Source organism: Limulus polyphemus, unplaced genomic scaffold (genome assembly GCF_000517525.1).
Source record: "Limulus polyphemus unplaced genomic scaffold, Limulus_polyphemus-2.1.2 Scaffold5516, whole genome shotgun sequence".
Lineage (NCBI taxonomy): Eukaryota > Metazoa > Arthropoda > Merostomata > Xiphosura > Limulidae > Limulus > Limulus polyphemus.
Window position 1 is genome coordinate 9417 of NW_013671126.1, and position 18773 is coordinate 28189.

Sequence of the window (18773 nt, forward strand, 5' to 3'; positions counted from 1 at the left end):
CTTTGAAATTGTTTTCTTTTGAAAAAAAAGAAGAGTTAGAGGGGATCTGATTGAGGTGTTTAATATTGTAAAGGGAATTGATAGTGTTGATGCATCATCTTTTTTTCATACTTAATTGTGAGACAATTCAGCTGAGACAATTTTATTTTTCTAACAGGGTGGTTGGCATGTGCAATGGGTTGCCTTCAGATGTTGTAGAGGCATTAAATTTAAGTGCGTTTAAGAGAGAGCTTGATAACTAAATGAATGATAAGGACTGGCTTTAAGATTTTTCTTTAATTTATAATAATTTTAGTTTAGTTTAGATGACCCAAGATGGATCAATAGGTCCACTGTTGTCTCTAAATATTGTTATTTTCTATTAGTTACTTTATTTAAGATAATGTCATTGTTTTAATATAAATATGTGAAAAAGATGAAGCTTATAATTTGATATGAAAGTTATCAAGGTAATGTGAATTTTGAGAATAGTATTTATTTAATTTTGTAAGATTTATGAAGGATGTGACTATTTCTTAACTTATTTCTCTGTAGTCTAACTGAAAACTTTTTTACAGAATATATAGGTGAAGCTTTTATGTAATCATGGAAATATTAAAGATGAAAGTAGAACCCTTTTCTGATGAGAAGCAGGATGATTTATTGAATATCAAATCGATGAAAAAGGAAAATGAAACTTTCACAATAACTAGTAGTAAGTCTATGTATTTGGTGTTTTAATGTTTTGTGTGCTTCCCAACATAGTATGAATTTCACCTGTTTTAATATATCAGTGTGCTTGAATTTTCTATTATTAATTGGAAATTTCTTATCTTATACAGGATTTTTTCTATCACACGGATTTATATCAGTAAATATAATTAGGCTACATTCTCTTGGTTATTTTGGTCTTTGATGTTAGGAACCTGAATCCAGTGACACATTTGTAATTTTATTCTATACCATCACCTGTGAATGAAGCTAAACTTGAGTACTTGCATCATAGTTACCATCAATTCATCATGTACCCACCATGTGGCTTATTAACTGTATTGGAAGCTTCTCCTTTAATTGAGACCTTATTGGTTATTTGACTATGGAAGCCCCATGATAAACACATTTGGATCAAACAATGGATTCAGAAGGGATCTGTTACATTATTTAGTGTTGTATGAAGGAATAACTGCCAACAAATGTATCTGGGTCAAAATGGGTGTATAAGGATTTTATTAATGTTTTGTTGGCCCTGATTGATCAACATATTTTGGCAGACTATGAATATATTAGTGGATTATTTATGTTTATGCTTTTTTGGTTATGATTATTCTACACATTTGGTTCATAAATGTTGAGTTACTTTTGGTTTCCTCAGTATTATTTCCAATTCAAGTCAGTGCCAATCAGTATTCCCTCTAAGGTGCGTGGCTGCATGACAACCAGTCAAGTTCTGCGTACTTCGTTATTCAAGCTGTGCCCATCCTCGGTAATGGTGAGGAGTCTCAATGTATTGATGCCCATAATGATAGGCCTAAAGCCCAAATAACCAACTGGTATCATTGCAAAGCGGCCTAATGATCCAATAGGTTCGATGGTCTAAAAATACTCCCCCCCCAAAAAAAAAACAACTGGTAGAGCATATTCACACATTGAATTGGTACTATTGCACATGAAAAAATTCATTCCAAACATAGATTGAAAAAAATAAGAGGGAACATTGGCACCAGTGTAGTGGAACATTGCCCTTATTCATCTGTAAATATGCCCAATCATTTCCCAAGTTCTCTTTTTCTTCTGTTTACAATGGACAGGAATTTGAATTGACACTTCTCCTAACTTTTCAGTTTATCACTCAAGTGTTTGTTAATTTAGATATGGAGCATATTTCTGTAATAAAAGAGAGTGTAATATTCTGATGTGAGTATGAGATAACTCCATTTAATAACAACAGGTTTGAACAGAAAACTTATAGAGTAATTGTCATTGAAAACGTAACTGAGTTTTAAACATCTGTTAAAAGTTAAGGAGACAGAACACATTTTATGGAGAAATTGAACACAGTCTTTATGTACAAATGAAAGTATAAAGAAATGTGTTTGTACTTGTATGGACATTCACACAATCACTTCTGTCAAGTCAGAACATAGTTTCAAAGCTTTACATCTCTTGGGACTGACTTCTGTAGAACTATACTGACACATGAACTGTGTTCAACTGAGAAAGGATAAATGCTTCAGTCATGCAAGAAACTTTCATCCATTCTATTCTGATGGCTTCATGATATTATTGGTCATTCTCTCACAGAATTTGTTGAATGTGACATAACGATATCATCCACTCGTCCAAAATAAGATGTTGCAGTTGTGGACTCTTTTTAACATGCACATACCACAAAATCCTTTCTGCCAGAGTAGATACTATCTGTTATATAGAACTAGACAAATTCAGTTTTCTGAACCATGTGTTTATGTTAAAACTGGATACAAACAGAATAAATGAAAAATATTAAAACTGCTATATAATAAAAGCAAGACTTATAAACATATCAAAAGGGGAATAGTCTTATGTTAGATGATTCTATATTAAAAATGTTCTTGTTTTTCTGCAAATATTAGAGACATTGCTTATTCTTTCAGAATCTTAATCTTTTTGTGTTTTTTTTTTTCTGGGTGATGTCCTCTGGAGGTGAATAGGGAATATCAACTAGTTCCCCACCTCTGCATGTACATCCACGCATAGCATTTTGAGATGTTAGAGATATGACGACTGTCTTGCAGTGGATGTCTCATAGTTGCAGTCAGGATGAGGGTTCACCAATTATTACTATAATGGATGTCAGTATCCATGTTCCATCTATTGAATGGCACCAGAAACAAAAGTCCATAAAATTACTAGCACAAAAAGGGTGGCATTTCTGGTAATAGTGCTTAATTTTCATATTATTTTATTTCCTTACTCAATGTTCCCATTGTAATGACCTTTTGCATGCTAAGAACCACCTGACTTATTTTGATTCTTCCTGGGTACCTGCTGACTTGACTGCTTGCATGAATTTTTAGACTTGTCAGTTTGGGACTAAGAATGTTTTAACTCTCGAAGTATGTTCTACTGTTTACATAATTACTGTTCTTCTCTATTGAGAACTTTTTTCTACCAGGTACAGGAAAATGTTTTGCTCTCTTAACTACCTCTTAAGCTACCTGTTTAACCACCATTTGGAACTACAACTGACAAGGTTCATGTCAGTCCAGGTATATTTTCAGAACCTGCCCATTGCTGAAAATCAATTATTTTCTTTGCACTTGTATATCATGTAAAAAAAATTATAGAAGAGGCCTGTTCTTTTAAATACAATATATGGGGCTTGATTATGATTTAGTGAAGCATAAATTATATTGAATCTTGTTATAAACAAACCTACATTATTTGTACTTATAGCTCCAGGAAAAGCTGATTCCTTGGAAGAAAGTCCTCTACATACAATTTTGAAGTTTGATGTAACAAAAGAGGAACAAAAAGAAAAGTGTGATGGAGCATCGGAGAAAAATGAGGTAATTAAACTTTTTACAGTTGTCTTATTAAATATAATATGTAGCTGTAATTGTGTCTTTCTGGACTTTGTTTGTTTGGTATATGATTAATAATGACATGTTTGTAGTCACAAGCTGAAGAAATTCACTACAAGTTTGCTGAATTGTTGTGAATAAACTCATTGGAGCTGTTTCAACAGCAGTAATATTTCTGGTCCAGAAGAATGTAAACATGTTTTATGAAGAGAAACAGCCAGTACTCAATGAAAATTCTGGATTTTGTTTTACGTAATAACGTTTTCAAGTTTATATTCAGAATCAAGGATTAGCCATGGGTAATGGAGTTTCTGTAGCCTTATGCTGTAAGTAACTCAAGACTGGACACTTGGTAGAAAACAGTCTCCTGCCATAAGGCTGTATTTTATTGAAGATATTTATGGGATTTGGAATGATGGTTTGAAAAGTTAATTCTCTTTCGTCAGTTCATAAGCCAGTTTGAAATCAGGTTTATTTTTTAATATGCTATACCTGGTGAGCACACACAATCTCTAGCCATTTCTAGAGTGGTCAGTAATGTATACAAAAATCCCTTAAAAAACTGCTGTTTCTACATTTTCTCTCTTGTCATCCATGGACCATAAAGAAGGCTATGATTTTTAACTAATTAATGAGATTTCCACATATTTAAAATAAACATGGTGATTTAATGGAGGCGAGGGGAGATCTCGAGAAGATTTTAAAGTTGAATGGTTGTCCTGAAAGATTGTTTAACAAAATTTTCACCATTCATGACAACTAAAGAAAAGTAACAGGAGTCAGAAAGATGATGTTGCATTTGTAACACATTTTATTAGTCCTATAGTTAGTATTATCATTAACAATGCTGCAAAGAAACTGGATGTACTTATACATCTGATAGTAGAGCCTGGACATTTATTTAAATCTCATTTAGTGTGTTCGACATTTAAACCCTGCTATCATTATCACAACAACAACTGTATCAGATGTAATCTGGGGCTTCTGAAAAATATATGGCAAAAAATTAGTTTACAGTATCTCTTGTGGGGTTTGTAAGGAAAAATATATTAGAGGAACTGAGAGATATTGTAAAACAGAGTTGCATGGAACATCTTCATACTGCAGTGATGGGTGAGATTGATAGAAGTACAGTTGTAGCACATTTTATTATTGAAAAAGGTGTGCCTAAATTCAATCACCCTTGTAGTGTTAAAATGAAAGAAAATCCCATTATAAAAGTTATTCTGTTTTGAATCAGCCATAATATATACAATTCTTTAGTATGTTATATTAAGCCTACTCTGAAGATCTACCTCATTGTTTCATTCCATGGTTGGTGATGCTCTGTCTGATAGCTTTGTTTATTCATTGTAGCTCTACAAAAGATGATTTTACACTGTGAAAGACTACACTGTAATGTTCCATCCTACATTCTTTCCATAATCCATCTAGTTTATCAGAGTGATGATTTATCAGCATATCAGTCATACAAAGCCTGTAGCCATTGCATCTGGTCAATTAGTGTATGACTACAATAGAACAAGTACCCATTTCATTCCTCATTCTGCTTGAGGTATGCAACAGTTGAATGGATATGTTAGGGAAGTAACTTATGTACAAGAGTTTTGTTGATTTTCCAGCAGAGATCTTTCTTCATGGATAGATTTTGCAACATAGCATCGTGTTCATGGATTCTTGTTTGTTAAAGATGCCATGCAGTACTTATCATCATTTCTTGCAGGTCTTTCTGAATGGTTCTGCTTATAGATGGGTAATTAATGGTGTTTACTAATAGTTCACTAAGTAATTACATTTGCCTCATAGCTTTTTCTTGATCCTTCATTTCATATGTTACATAATTGGAATGAGTAGAATTCTGTGAATAATCAACCATTGTGTTATGTAACCTGAATGTGTAGAATTTGGTGTTTAATTAAACAGTGTGCTAAATAATATGTAGAATATAGTATTTAATCAAATTATGTTACATAATGTGTAGAATTCAGTGTTTAATTAAACAGTGTGCTAAATAATATGTAGAATATAGTATTTAATCAAATTATGTTACATAATACGTAGAATTCAGTATGTAATCAACCATTATGTTAGATAATGTGCAGAATTCAGTGTTTAATCAACAGTTATGTTACATGATGTGTAGACGACAGTGTTTAATCAATTATTGTTACATAATATGCAGATTTCAGTTTTAAATAATGTGTAGAATTCTATTTTTTAACCAACCATTATGTTACATTATGTGTAGATTTTTGTGTTAAATCAAAAATTGTTACATAATGTGAATGTATAGAATTCTGTGGTTAATCAACCAATAGGTTACATAATGTCCAGAACTCCAATATAGTACTGCCCTCTTTTCACAAGATTAGCTATTCTCATTCATTGCTGCCCCCTATATTTGAACTTTTTCGTTACACATGCCACAAGCTTTCTGCTCCCCCCCTATTGGAATCAAGTGATTCCAACGTGTGTTTCATGTAAATCATCACGCATCATCTCTCTACCAATAGGAGCATAGTATACTCACATGATGCATGTGACTTCCTCTATGCACCTCTACCAAACTATCACTTCTCGTTTGGTATTACCTGTGCTCGGATGTATTTCTTTTGTGTTATGATTTTTATTTGAAATACAGTTTCTTCAAAAACTGGTTATATTAGGTTGTCAAGAAATTAATATCACATTTGGGAACACTTTCATTAAACACCCCCAAAAACGTACATCACATATCATAGTTAAACAAACCACGTAAACATCACATTAGTGTAGCCTATATTGTGTGTAAATTTTATTAATCCCTTATAGTGATGGAACATGATGAGACACACACATTTGGCATGTAATATCAAAGAAGTTTATGGAAATGTTTTGAACATTTATAAGTGTCAATGATAGTTCAGCAAATTTCTTTCTGGTGACTTTAGACATAAAACTGTGTTGGAATTAATATTGATGCTCTGAAGAAGCTTGTTGAGTCGAACCGAAGGTTACACACTCGAGAAATGGCCCTGAAATTGCATGTCTCTTATGAAACAATACATAAACATGTAAGGAATATGGGAAAACTCCATAAAAAAGTGTTTGGGTGCCTCACAAACTCTCCAATGATCATCGTTTTTAATGTGTGAACGTTGCTTTGTCTCTTCTGGCACGTAATGCGTGTGAACCAGTTTTGGACAGAATTGTCACTGGTGATGAACATTGGATTCTCTATGCGAATATTAAATGCCAAAAACAATGGTTCAGTCCTAGACAAAAACCACTTCCGACCCCAAAACCTGGACACCATCTGCAAAAAGTGATGCTTTGCATTTGGTGGAACATTAAAGGAGTAATTCATATTGAATTCCTCAATCCACAGTGAACTATCAATGCAGAGATCTATAGTCAGCAACTGGAACGTTTAAATCAAGCCCTTCATCAGAAATGGCCTTCACTCATCAATCAGAAAGGTATTCTTCTCCACAACAATGCACATCCACATGTGGCACGTTTGACACTACACAAGATTGTGGAGTTGGGTTGGTAAATTCTCCCCCACTAATCATATTCTTCAGATATGACACCATCAGATTACCATCTTTTTCATTCGCTGCAACACCCTGTAACAGATGCCACACTTGGCTCTGTCTGAGACAAACAGGCTACCAGATGGGAATAGGTTGACTGTTGCTGTACTGATGCCACATGAGACTCCAAAGACTCTGGGATCATATCAAAAACATAATGCCATAAAAACGGGGCCAGACGTAAGTCCCAGAGATAGAGTGTAGATAAACCGGCTCTCGATAAGATGGAAATCTGGATTGAGAAGGTCTGACCAACAGAGAAACCATATATGCAAAGCCACAGCCAATGATGACAAATGATCCAACATAGAGGTAAGAAGGGAGAGGATGTCCCCAGAAAACCCCTCAGGATTTCTGTGAAGAGCCTCAGACAGGAGACAAATAGTGAAAAGATACTGCAATGAGTCATGAGGATAAGAAAAAGGCGAGAAATTGGACATGATTTAAACTGATAGGAGAATTGAGGCCCACCTCCCAAAGGGATAAAACAGAACCCAAAAGTTGTTGGTGGAGATAAGGACAGTCTGCACGATGATAAATGAGGGCACACTGATTTGAAGCCTGTGGGGGACAAGGCATGCTAACGCTGTCACTTAATTGGGAGGCAAACTGTTCAGCATGGGCCCGAATGTCAGGAGAGGGGGAAACCAAATATGGTTGTGAAGAATGTACATGGAGTAAGGAAAGACGTGGGTCATAAGATATAGGGGTGGGGTATAAAACATCACATACCTGAGAAATAAAATCTGAAAAGACCATAGAAGGCTGAACTGAATAATGGGGGCAAGGTCTTGAGATAGAGATTGACCAATGCAACTTTCAATCTTCCTCCAAATAAATGTTGAAAAATCTCTTGTCGGGTCAACCACAGCTGAGGCTTGAGATAAAGCAATTGTCACAGTTGTGACACCCAAAGTGGTGACATTTACTTCAGAATTCATATTTCAAGAGTCGACAAAAAGTGAGTGTATAAAAAAAAACGATTAAATTGAGCCAGAATTAATGTAAGTCTGAAGAAAACAGGGTTGTTTATAAAAATATTAGGTCATCAAGAAATGAATGTCACTTATTTTTAGATGAAAAAACCCAAACAACTTGTATATATCAAAACAACACATTTATTAAATGAAATAGTCTCCATTCTTATCAATGATGGTTTTCCATCTTACAACCAGGTTGCTAATGCCCTGATTAAAGAAATCACTTGGCTTTGAAGTAAAAAACATGTTGATGTCCTCTTTAACACCTTCCACATTTGCATACGTTTTTCCCATTAAGATTGTACTGTCCTTCCCTTTCCCAACCCTTCCCTCTTCCCCCTTCCCAAGGTGCCACAGCTCATCATTTTCTTTGATGATGCTCATCACATTGCCAACAGTACCAGTGGCTATCCAGTGAGAGCTCAGTTTGCTGCCTTTCTCCATCAATGGCACCCTTTCATCAATGATGTTTGGGTTCTTCAAGTTTTGTCAGAAGGATTCAAGATCCCATTTATTGCCACACCTCCTTCGTCTCCTGTACTTGTTTCCTTCCCTCCACCTCAGAATCCTGTTGTTTGTCAGTATCTATTAGAGACAGTTCTGTCCTTTTGCTAACCCTTGTGTATTTTTGGCTGAAGATGTTATTGCTTATAAAATGGTTCCAGTTGGTTTCACTGTTGGGAGAGCAGATTTTGTTAACAAAGACATTCTTTTTTCGATACTGGATGTCGGGTTTCTTGATCGAGATATTGCCTAGTAACACATGTCATGGTCTGGGGTTGGAGTGGTTCTAGATTCCCTTGGGTCTCTGGGGCTTGAGGTGAAGATGGTATGATTGTTATCCTACCCCCACGTGGATGTCAGTTCCAGCATGGATTTGGGATGTAATTGACTTACCGAGTATGGTCAGTCTTGCCATAGCCACTCTGCATCGTGGGGCTCATCCTTTGTTTACCCAATTTTCTATGTGGTAGGATTAAGTTGTCAATATCTGTTTAAGGGTTTAGATCCTTATCCCCTCCCAGTTCTTTCCCTCTTTGATGTGCTTCTATCTTTTTTCACCCTTTTTCTCCACTCTTAATGGATGGGCGAAGAATATACAAGGTCAGAAGTGGTGCGGTTCCCCTCTTCAGATCTTCCAACCTGACTCTCTGATCTAAGGAGGTATTCTTTGGATGCTTTTGGGAGGATACATCTGTTCTTCCATTGCACCCATCTCTCCTCCTAATTAATGTGGGATTCTAGCTAATCTAGTGAGCAGAGGGAAATACAATATCGGAAGTTATAATTTTCCTATACTGAAAATGTATTTCTGATAGGTACTTCTTTCTGCTAACACATCCTACCATTCTTCCGGTTCTACCATCTTCTGCTAAACTTCAAAGTGATAGATTGGTAGAGGTGCATAGAGGGAGTCACATGCATCACATGAGTATACTATGCTCCTATTGGTGGAGAGGTGACACAAGATAATTCATGTGAGAGACACGTTGGAATCACTTGATTCCAATAGGAAGGAGTGGAAGGCTTGTGGCATGTGTAAAGAAAAAGTTTGGATATAAGAGGCAGCAATGAATGGAAATACATTTTCAGAATATTAAAATCATAACTGCAGTGTTTAATCAACCACTATGTTACATAATGTGTGGAATTCAGTGTTTAATCAACCACTATGTTACATAATGTGTGGAATTCAGTGTTTAATCAACCATGTTACATAATGTGTGGAATTCGGTGTTTAATCAACCATTATGTTAAATAATGTGTAGACTTCTGTGTTTAATCCACAATTATGTTACAACGTGTAGAATTCTGTGTTTAATTTACAATTATGTTACATAATATGTAGAATTCTGTGTGTAATCAACCATTGTTACATAATGTGAATATATATAGATTTCTGTGTTTAATATACCATTATGTTAAGTAATGTGTAGAACTCTATTTAATCAACAATTATGTTACATAATGTGTATAAATTTCTGTATTTAATCAACCATTATGTTAAATAATGTTTAGAAGCCTATGTTTAATCAACAATTATGTTACAATTATGTTACAAATATGCCACTCAGTTGCCCTTGGCAGTATACTCTCCACCTACAACAATGTGCCCTCTTGTATATATGCACTTCATTTTGATAATTTTATTAGTTTTACTCGACAAAGTGTTTAGACATGGGTTTCTTTAAACAAGTGCTGCGATAATTAATGTACTTGGTTGCAATTTTTGTGCCGCCTAGTAGATTTTGATATAAATAATAATAAATTGTGACATGTCATTTTCAGGTATGAATTTACTGGTTACTGTTCCCAACACAGAGGCTAATCAGCTTGCCTGTATCCCCCCTCTGTAATCTAGCATCTTTCAGCGGTCTGGGGGAAGTCATTCTCAGTTGAAGTTGACCATGATCTGATTCATTTTGAGATGGAAACATATATTTGGTCCTGGGGTGTTCATTAAGGTGTTCTAGTGTTGCTTTTGTTGATGATCTAGGACAGTCTGATAAGCATTTAGACTTCTTTTTTCCGGTGCCTTCTTTTACTAGGTCGGTTTCTCATGAGGCCACTTTGGATCAGCCTCTTCCTGCTCCTTTTTTCTTCAGTTAATTAGTCGGGTTTGTTGAATTTTGAAGCTTTCACCTGTTAACTTTGAATCTACTCCTTCCTTGATGTTTGAAAGGCTTGAGGGTGTATATTTAATTTTCCTCCTTTCCATGATACGGCTGTTCATGTGGGGAGATTTGCTGTTCAATTATGTGAGGGATAGCTATGCCTTGTTCCCCACATTTGTCTGAACAGCATGTTTTGGCTTACTACCCCCAAGAGGGTGTATATTTAGATTCCCACAGACTTGATCCTTTTTTGGATATATATAGGATTCCAGACTGAACCCTATGATCACTTAACACAGATTATTATTTTCTCAGATTTGTTTGACTATCATTTCTGTTCTGCTTTTTTTGGTTTCCTGGCTTGTATGTTGTTGGGATTTATTGGGCAGAGATGCCTTGTTGGAAGGAGTTGTCTACCTACTGTAGCCTCTATGAGTTAAGTGAGGCTCCTTATCTTCGTCCCCTGAGGTTCATGGGCATTTAAGAGGCATTGGAATTGCAGATTGTTGTCACCCATTTACATTATTTGTTGGTGTTTGCCTCTAGTCTTCCTTTGACTCCTGTTGGAAGTCAAGGCACACCTGATCGTCATGTGTCCTGACCCTCACTTCTGCTTCTCGGTTTAGTGGTGCTTGGAATGGATCTCATCCTTATTTAAGAGGCTCCTCCACTCAGACAGACCATCTCAAATAGTGTTGGGGTCTGTCCTCTGTAGGTGGAGTTTGAGGGAGGAAGGTTACAACTTTTTCTGGACACCTGGACTGTTTCTGGTGTCAGGGTTGGTCATTTAGTTCACTTCTCTTCCCCATTATCCTCCCAATCTGTAGTATTTCCATCCCCAACAGATCCATTGAGTGTGGATCTTCGTTTCAAGGCAGTGAGAGAGTTATTGGTCATGGAGGTGGTAGAGAGAGACTTGATCCAATTCCTGGGATTTTATTCCTGATTATTTGTTGTGCCCAAGAAGACAGAAGTTTGGCAGCTAATCATCGATCCATCTCGTCTCAACAAGTTCTTAGATCCTCCAAGTTAACAGTTCAGGCTTCCGATGTTTAACACAATCGCCACTCATTGGAACTCTCAACTGCAGCCATTTTGGTCCCTCGTACCTCATCCTTGGGCTTTGGAAATAATTGCATTCAGTCTAGATTAGATGGGATTGCACCTCTATTCCTTTCCCCCAATTCATTTGTTACCCTGAGTTCTGGCTAGAATTTGATCCACTACTTGTCAATTGCTGTTGGTAGCCCCTGTGTGCCTTGCCCAACCATGGTTTCCTCTTCTGATGTAGCTTCTAGAGTTTCTACCTCTGCCACTTCCGCATTGGCCACCTCTGTTGAGACAACCTCAATACAATATTCTACACCCACACTTTTTCAAGTTCATACTTTATCTGTGGAAGTCATGTGGTCCTTTGCATGACATTAGAGTTTAACATCTGCAATTGCCTTGTATGTATCTCAATATATCCATAGACACACAATGGCCATTTCTCAATGGAATTGGCACACATTATACAATGGATTTCATGAGGAAATTGAACCTACTTCACTCAAAGGTGTCCACGATATCTCATTTTTTGACTTCTTTTTTTGACTCGGGTCTAGCTTCATCTGCTGTTGCTTTATATATGGTGACTTTATTGACTACTTTTTGATATTCTAAACATAGGATGGTATTTGAATTTCCAGTGCTACCTGGCCTTCCTAAGTTTTTTAGTGTTGTTCATCCCAAGTGGCTTTTTCAATATTATCTAACTGGGTTATTAAGGTGGTATTACATGTTTTATCTTGACATTCAATCGAGCCTTTAGTTTCACACTTCCCTTCATGTGTATCATCTTTTGTTGTTGTTGACATGAGCACTTGAAGGTCAGAGTTGTTTGAACTACAGGTGCTCAGGACTCTTTATCACTCCAGTTTTGTCCTGTTATACACTTATAGTTCCTTTTTCCCTAAGATTCTGGTAGCCTGGGAATGGGATAAATCCTTCTCATTGATACTTTGGCCAGCTATTTCTCACATATACAAGCCAAATCAGACCCCAAATCATTTGTTATATCCTGTCAGAAGCCTGAGGGGTTAGATGGCTTGCACTAACTCCTTTTGTGGATTCCCAAATTACTTTGACATGGTGGCTTTTCAGATTAGTCCATCTTACTTAATCTGGACTTTCTTTCCAGGTGAGGAATCTTTTGAGAGTTGCTTCTCTCAGATTTCTATGTCTTTTTCTGGCTGTTTGAATGGTTCTCTGGAGGCTATTGTACGGGCTGGTATGTGGACTTCTGCCAATGCTTTTCTTTCACATTCTTTAGATGACCTGGCAGTTATTATTCTGAGGGGTTTTGACAACTTCTGCTACATTATAAGCAGGAATGAGTATTTCTTGTCATCCTCTTGTTTCTCTCTGCTTTCCAGGGTACCTTACTTCTTTTTCACTGGGTCCCACTTTATGGTAAGTGTTGCTCAGTCAGGTGTGCTTTTATCATTCAAATTCCACATTAGCCACCAATTTACTACCAGTTACAATAAGCTCTGTAGATATGAGGTATTCCATAAGACCATCTCGTCACTCACCAGATGGTAGTATTACCATATTATTCTGGACTGCCACTCATGGACTATCACGAGTAAAGCCAAATGGGATCATGCCCGGCCCTGCTGATCATCAGATTGAATAAATTGGGGTCAGTTTGCGTTTTAAAATTTAGGGAGCTTGGTTCACCTATTGCACTGCTTCCAGAGCACTGTTTCTCAGGTTTCCCCAATGCACATTAACCCACAGATTTTACTAGTATAGCTAAGGAGCCCTTACCACACCCAGTTTCCAGTCACTGGGATAGTGGACAGAGGTTTTTCCTCCAGAGTATTCGAGTGAGAAGAAAACAAAGTTGGGAGCCCGTCTATCTGGGTCCCAGGATGTTTTCCCAGATGTTGGTAGGAGCAGCATCAGCCTATATGGGAGCTTACTCATAATATCAGCTCAGATTTGACATGAAGCTACCGGGTTGGGGTGTGAATAACCCTTCTTTTTGATCAATATCAGTTTAGTATATTGTTCATGGAAGGAGGTCCACTATTTCCGAATGCAGAGTGGTCCCATCCTAGGTCTTTGATAGAGCACAGTGTTCCATGTCCTTTTCATAATTCCAGGGGCAAGTGGAATGCTCTTTGCTCACTCAGCTGGGGAGTAAGGATGAATGTTCATAATTCCAGACTGGATGAGTTCTGTTCCATGATCCTAGCATTCCGAGCCTGGGGTGTTGCCTTTCGGACTTCTTCTGGTGGAGTGGAAAGGATGAATGTTCATAATTTCTGACTGGATGAAATCTGTTCCTTTAGTTGAGTAAGGCATACATGATCCCATCATTCCAAGCCTGGGGTGTTGCCTTTCAGAATTCTTCTGGTGGAGTGGAAAGTTTTCCGTTTTCTTGTTGTTTACTTTCTTGTCATTATTCTGGTGGTTTGGAAAGCTTCACTCTATGTCTAAAAGTTGGGATCTGATCACACATATATCTGTATCTAACATTGTTGTCCAATTGCCTTAGCCACCAATGTGGGATATAGGAGCCCCCTAATTCCAACACCAAGTTCTGGAACCTTGGCTTTCCACCTGTGTTTGTTCTTCAGGTTAAAAGTTGTGACTTTGACTGATTCCAATAGGGGAAATGGAAGGCTTGTAGCAAGCATAAAGAAAAAATTTGCATACAGAAGGCAGCACTGTATGAGAATAGCTAATCATGTGAGTGGAGGGAAGTACCTTTTGGAAATACATTTTCAGTATAGGAAAATTATAACTTCTGTCAAATCAACCATAATGTTAATCTCTAGAATTCTAGATCATGTAAGCTATAATGTTTCTTACAATGTTAATATTACAATTCTCTGTCAAATCAACCATAATGTATGTAATGTTAATCTGTAGAATTCCAGCCCTTGATTTTTAAGAGAAGTCCAAAATTCCTAGACTACCACCCATTTTTGTTCTAGAAATTATAATCTTCAGTGTTGTAGAAGCAGATGTGTATTGGAGATGTGTGGAGTTTACAAAGTTTTACCCTAAAGATGTTTTAGAATCAATATTTTGTTATTTTATGACATTTATTGAGTGAACTTCATGAAAAGTTTATATTTTTATTTCTAAACACTTGTAAAGTCTTGTCTGTAAACAAATGAACATCACTTAAAGTTCACAATCACAAAGAATAACTTTATTTTTCCCAAAATTTATCATCCCTTGAGAAATTTGTAACCTATTTCTTGATTTTCAAGTATTTCCCTTAGATTTTGTAAGGCCTTGGCTGCCATTTTGTTATAGTTTCACATTAGTGTTTCGTTCATTTAATAATGAAACACTGCTTTCAAAACAGCAATAAAAAATATTCAAACATGATTGAGTAGACCAAGAATTAGACTATCATGTAATTGTAGGTTTTATATATGTATGTATATACAGGTTTACAAATTTCTTTAATACTTTTGCACATTGTAAATTGTATGTTTTTAAACTACTTTTGCTTTTTAATAGATATAATATGGTTCTTTGAATGTATAAGCACAATTGTTTTTTTTAATTATATTCACCATCTAAAATTATCATTAAATAGGATGAGTTAAGTATACTGTTTAGTGAATTATAGTAGGTAATTATATAATATTGTAATTACTAAAATCATTATTTAGTATTTCTGTGTTTAGCCTATTCAAAATATGTACATAAATAACTTGGTTAACTGGTTTTTAATTATATCAAATTTCAATCATGATATGTTTTAAATAGAAGCATTATTATTCTTATCAGTGATATTAAAACATATTAACCAACTGTCCCTTTGTGATGACCCAATTCCAGCGATTGTGTCTGATGACAGTGGTCCATATACTCTCGTGCCCAGTAGAAGTATCCCCTCTACCTTTCATTCTTATAGTGGAGCACAAAGAAACCCTAACTTCTCCAGTCTCAAGCTGCTGGGGATGTTGGTATGGAGTCTCTACTGTAAATGGTGCTTTCTCTCAAGTAAGAGATCAGTTGGGCCCAATATTAATTGGAGATGTAGGGCTAGGCTGTTAACAGGAAGTGTAGTACAGGACATCCATTTACAATATCTACCAAATTATTCCTGGTAGATAGGTACAGCCAAATGAGACTTGCATTTGCATTGGAATATAGGTGAAGTCTCCTCCTTCTATCTGTTATAATAGTATCTATCCAATGTAAGTATTTGACCAATATGTGTTGGTCTAAAGCCGTAGCTACACTACACATTCAGTCAAAGCTGAACTACAGATCTCTGGTCTATGGTTCAACTAGGGACTCTGTACATCATCAAGAGTTTCATTCCACATCGGGACTATCTGTTCTTTGGTCCAGAGTTTATACACTGAGTCCCACAGACTTCCACTTGATATCAGATATTTGAATCTTTCATTACAGCATATTTATGAGCTACAGTCTTACTGCACCATCCTATCTGTCATTATGCCTTAGTAGGCTGTGGTTTTTGTAAATAGATGATCTTTGTTCTTATCTTTGGTCTCAGTATCCAGGAACAGTTGACTGAACTGGATCAGCAACAGGATGATATTGTTGAATTTGATCAGCCCGTTCCAACATGACTTGTAACCCCACTTGTGACATTTCTTTAAATCATCTGAAGAAATCAGATACTCCTTATTGGAAGTACAGACTTCAATTTTCTGAACACCTTTCGAACCATCCTTCTGTTCCTATTTATATGGACGGTTTGAAATCAGATGACTTTGTGGTCTCAAACATTGTTTGCTGTGGTGAGCAGTAACATGATCTTCTGTTCACAGTTGACGTATATGACATCTTTTTCTTATGTTGTGGCAAAGCAGTTCACTAGTTATATTATCTTTACTGATTTGTGTAGCTCTTCTGGAATTACATAATGTGAGTTCTTTTGGGTATTTAGAAGAAAAGAAAGTGGCCAATTTTTCATCATTGTCCATCACTGTTCAGTTTTCTGGATTCCTTGCCGTGTTGGTAAGTGTGTGACTAGGCTTTCTAAGAATGTGTAGCTTTTATGACTCCAAGATCATAATTACCAACATTCTGTTTAAATTTCAACTATAAGAATATCAGTGAAAACACCATTTTATACAAACTTTATCTGAAATTTCAACTTTGATATTGGTGATGATTGATGCTTTAATGTGATTATTGTTCTTTCTGGTTTTAATTTATTTTTAACCTGCTTTGAGAAAACTAAAATGAAGATATTTTTAGTATGTATTTACTTTTCTATATATTTTGTTTTTCTCAATCTTCAGTACCCAATGTTTGCTATAGATACCTTTGATGCTTTGCTGTAGTAATATATATAATAATAATATAATAAGTTCAATATTTTTATTATCAGATAAGGTAAATAAGAAACTCGTTATTGGGTGTTTCCTGTAGAATAACTTCTTGGTTTAATGTTTTATAGAATCAGACATAAAATATGTTTACATACATAACTAACTTTGAAATCTTAGGTTTACTAATTATATCATCGTGTAGTGAACTGTAGAGTCTATATATAATGATAACACTAGTTGTTATTTCTGTTAACCCTTTCAAATGTTGTTTGATTTTAGAACATATCTGTTCAAGTGAAAATGGAACATCCTGGTGATCTGCTACACGATGAAGTTATTTCAAAGTTCAGTTACAGTGATGATGAGGATCAGGATAGTTCACACTATAATGTTATGAATGTGAAAACAGAAACTGAATATTAAAGAGATTTTGAATCTGAATTAGAAAGACCATCTGGTAAGTACAGACATCACCTAAAACTTAAGTTCATTGACATTGATTTATCATTTGCCACAGTCGATATGCTCAATACTTACCATAAGATCTTGGTCAGTGTAACTGACCTTGTAATCCTAAAATACAAATAAAAGTTTCCATACTGTAACTTTTAATATGTTTTTGAAATTCAGTAAACAATCAGATTTTTCTAATTAAGTCCATGAATATCTGGAATCAATGTTAGACTACTACAAGTGCAAAGTGACTTTCCTGTTAACAATAAAAATACTTTCTTCATCTTAAAATTGTCAAATTCCATTTGAGTGATCTCTAAAATATCTTAAATAAATATCAAACGTTTTTTTTTTTCAGTAAAACTGCATTTTATATATTATTTTATTTACCATGACTCAGTAAGCAATCCATCTGTTTGACCAATCTTGTAACCATCATAAAAAATAAAAGAAATCTAAATTAATGTTTTTTTCTTTTTAGAATGACTGGAAATTACAACACAAAACTATAACTATAGTATAAACCTAATTTTTATTGTTTTATTGCCCTTTCACCCATGTGTAATAAATAATCCTGCACCAGTTGTAAATCAGAGAATGTGTAGCTTGTGTTACTGTATTGAATACATAACCTGTGAGCTGCTTGCATGCATACCTTGTGAAGAATTTTTCTTATTATATTTTTCATTATCTTACTTAATCTAACAAGTTTGTAACAGTTATATTTTAGTTATTTTATGATAAATATAAAATATATATATTAAAAACAAGAAATATATCACCTGTGATCTCTTGTTTTTCGCTTTCAGTTGCTGAATAAATTTAAGCCTACTTTTTTATTCTTATGGTACAAGTAAATTTTTACTTACTTACATAATGCACCTAAGAACACAGAAGTATAACACAAAGCAAACAAAGTTCTGTAACCATCACAATTTATCTGGCTTTCTAACTATGGCATAAGAACCTTTAAAGCTTCCCTTATGCTTGTATACCTAATGCCTAGACAGAAACTTTTAAAGTGAAAGTGAAATAGACAATACTCTGTACTAAAATCAGTGTAATATAATACATCATTTGATATATTAAAACATTAGCTTTCTATTGGTTGTAAACAATGTAATATAATACATCCTTTGATACATTAAAACATTAGCTTTCTATTGGTTATAAACAATGTAATATAATACATGATTTGATAAATTAAAACATTAGCTTTCTATTGGTTATAAACAATGTAATATAATACATGATTTGATAAATTAAAACATTAGCTTTCTATTGG

At 35.3% G+C, this 18773-nt stretch overlaps 1 protein-coding gene across 3 annotated transcripts in view; it reads left to right on the top strand.

Annotated features, from left to right (window-relative positions):
- The first annotated feature begins 553 nt into the window (after nt 1-553).
- LOC106472676 overlaps nt 554-18773 on the top strand; it is a 22358-nt gene continuing 4138 nt past the window's right edge. The window contains exons 1-4 of one of the 3 annotated variants that reach the window (XR_002613504.1): nt 562-694; nt 2662-2893; nt 3415-3527; nt 17315-17492. Coding sequence is in view for 2 of the 3 variants with exons in the window: in XM_013933328.2 (XP_013788782.1) it covers nt 586-694; nt 3415-3527; nt 17315-17458 (366 nt within the window). In the remaining variant the exon portion in view is untranslated. Of the gene's footprint in view, nt 695-2661; nt 2894-3414; nt 3528-17314; nt 17493-18773 lie in introns of all 3 variants that reach the window. The other 2 variants (XM_013933328.2, XM_022401228.1) reach the window with 2 other exon arrangements.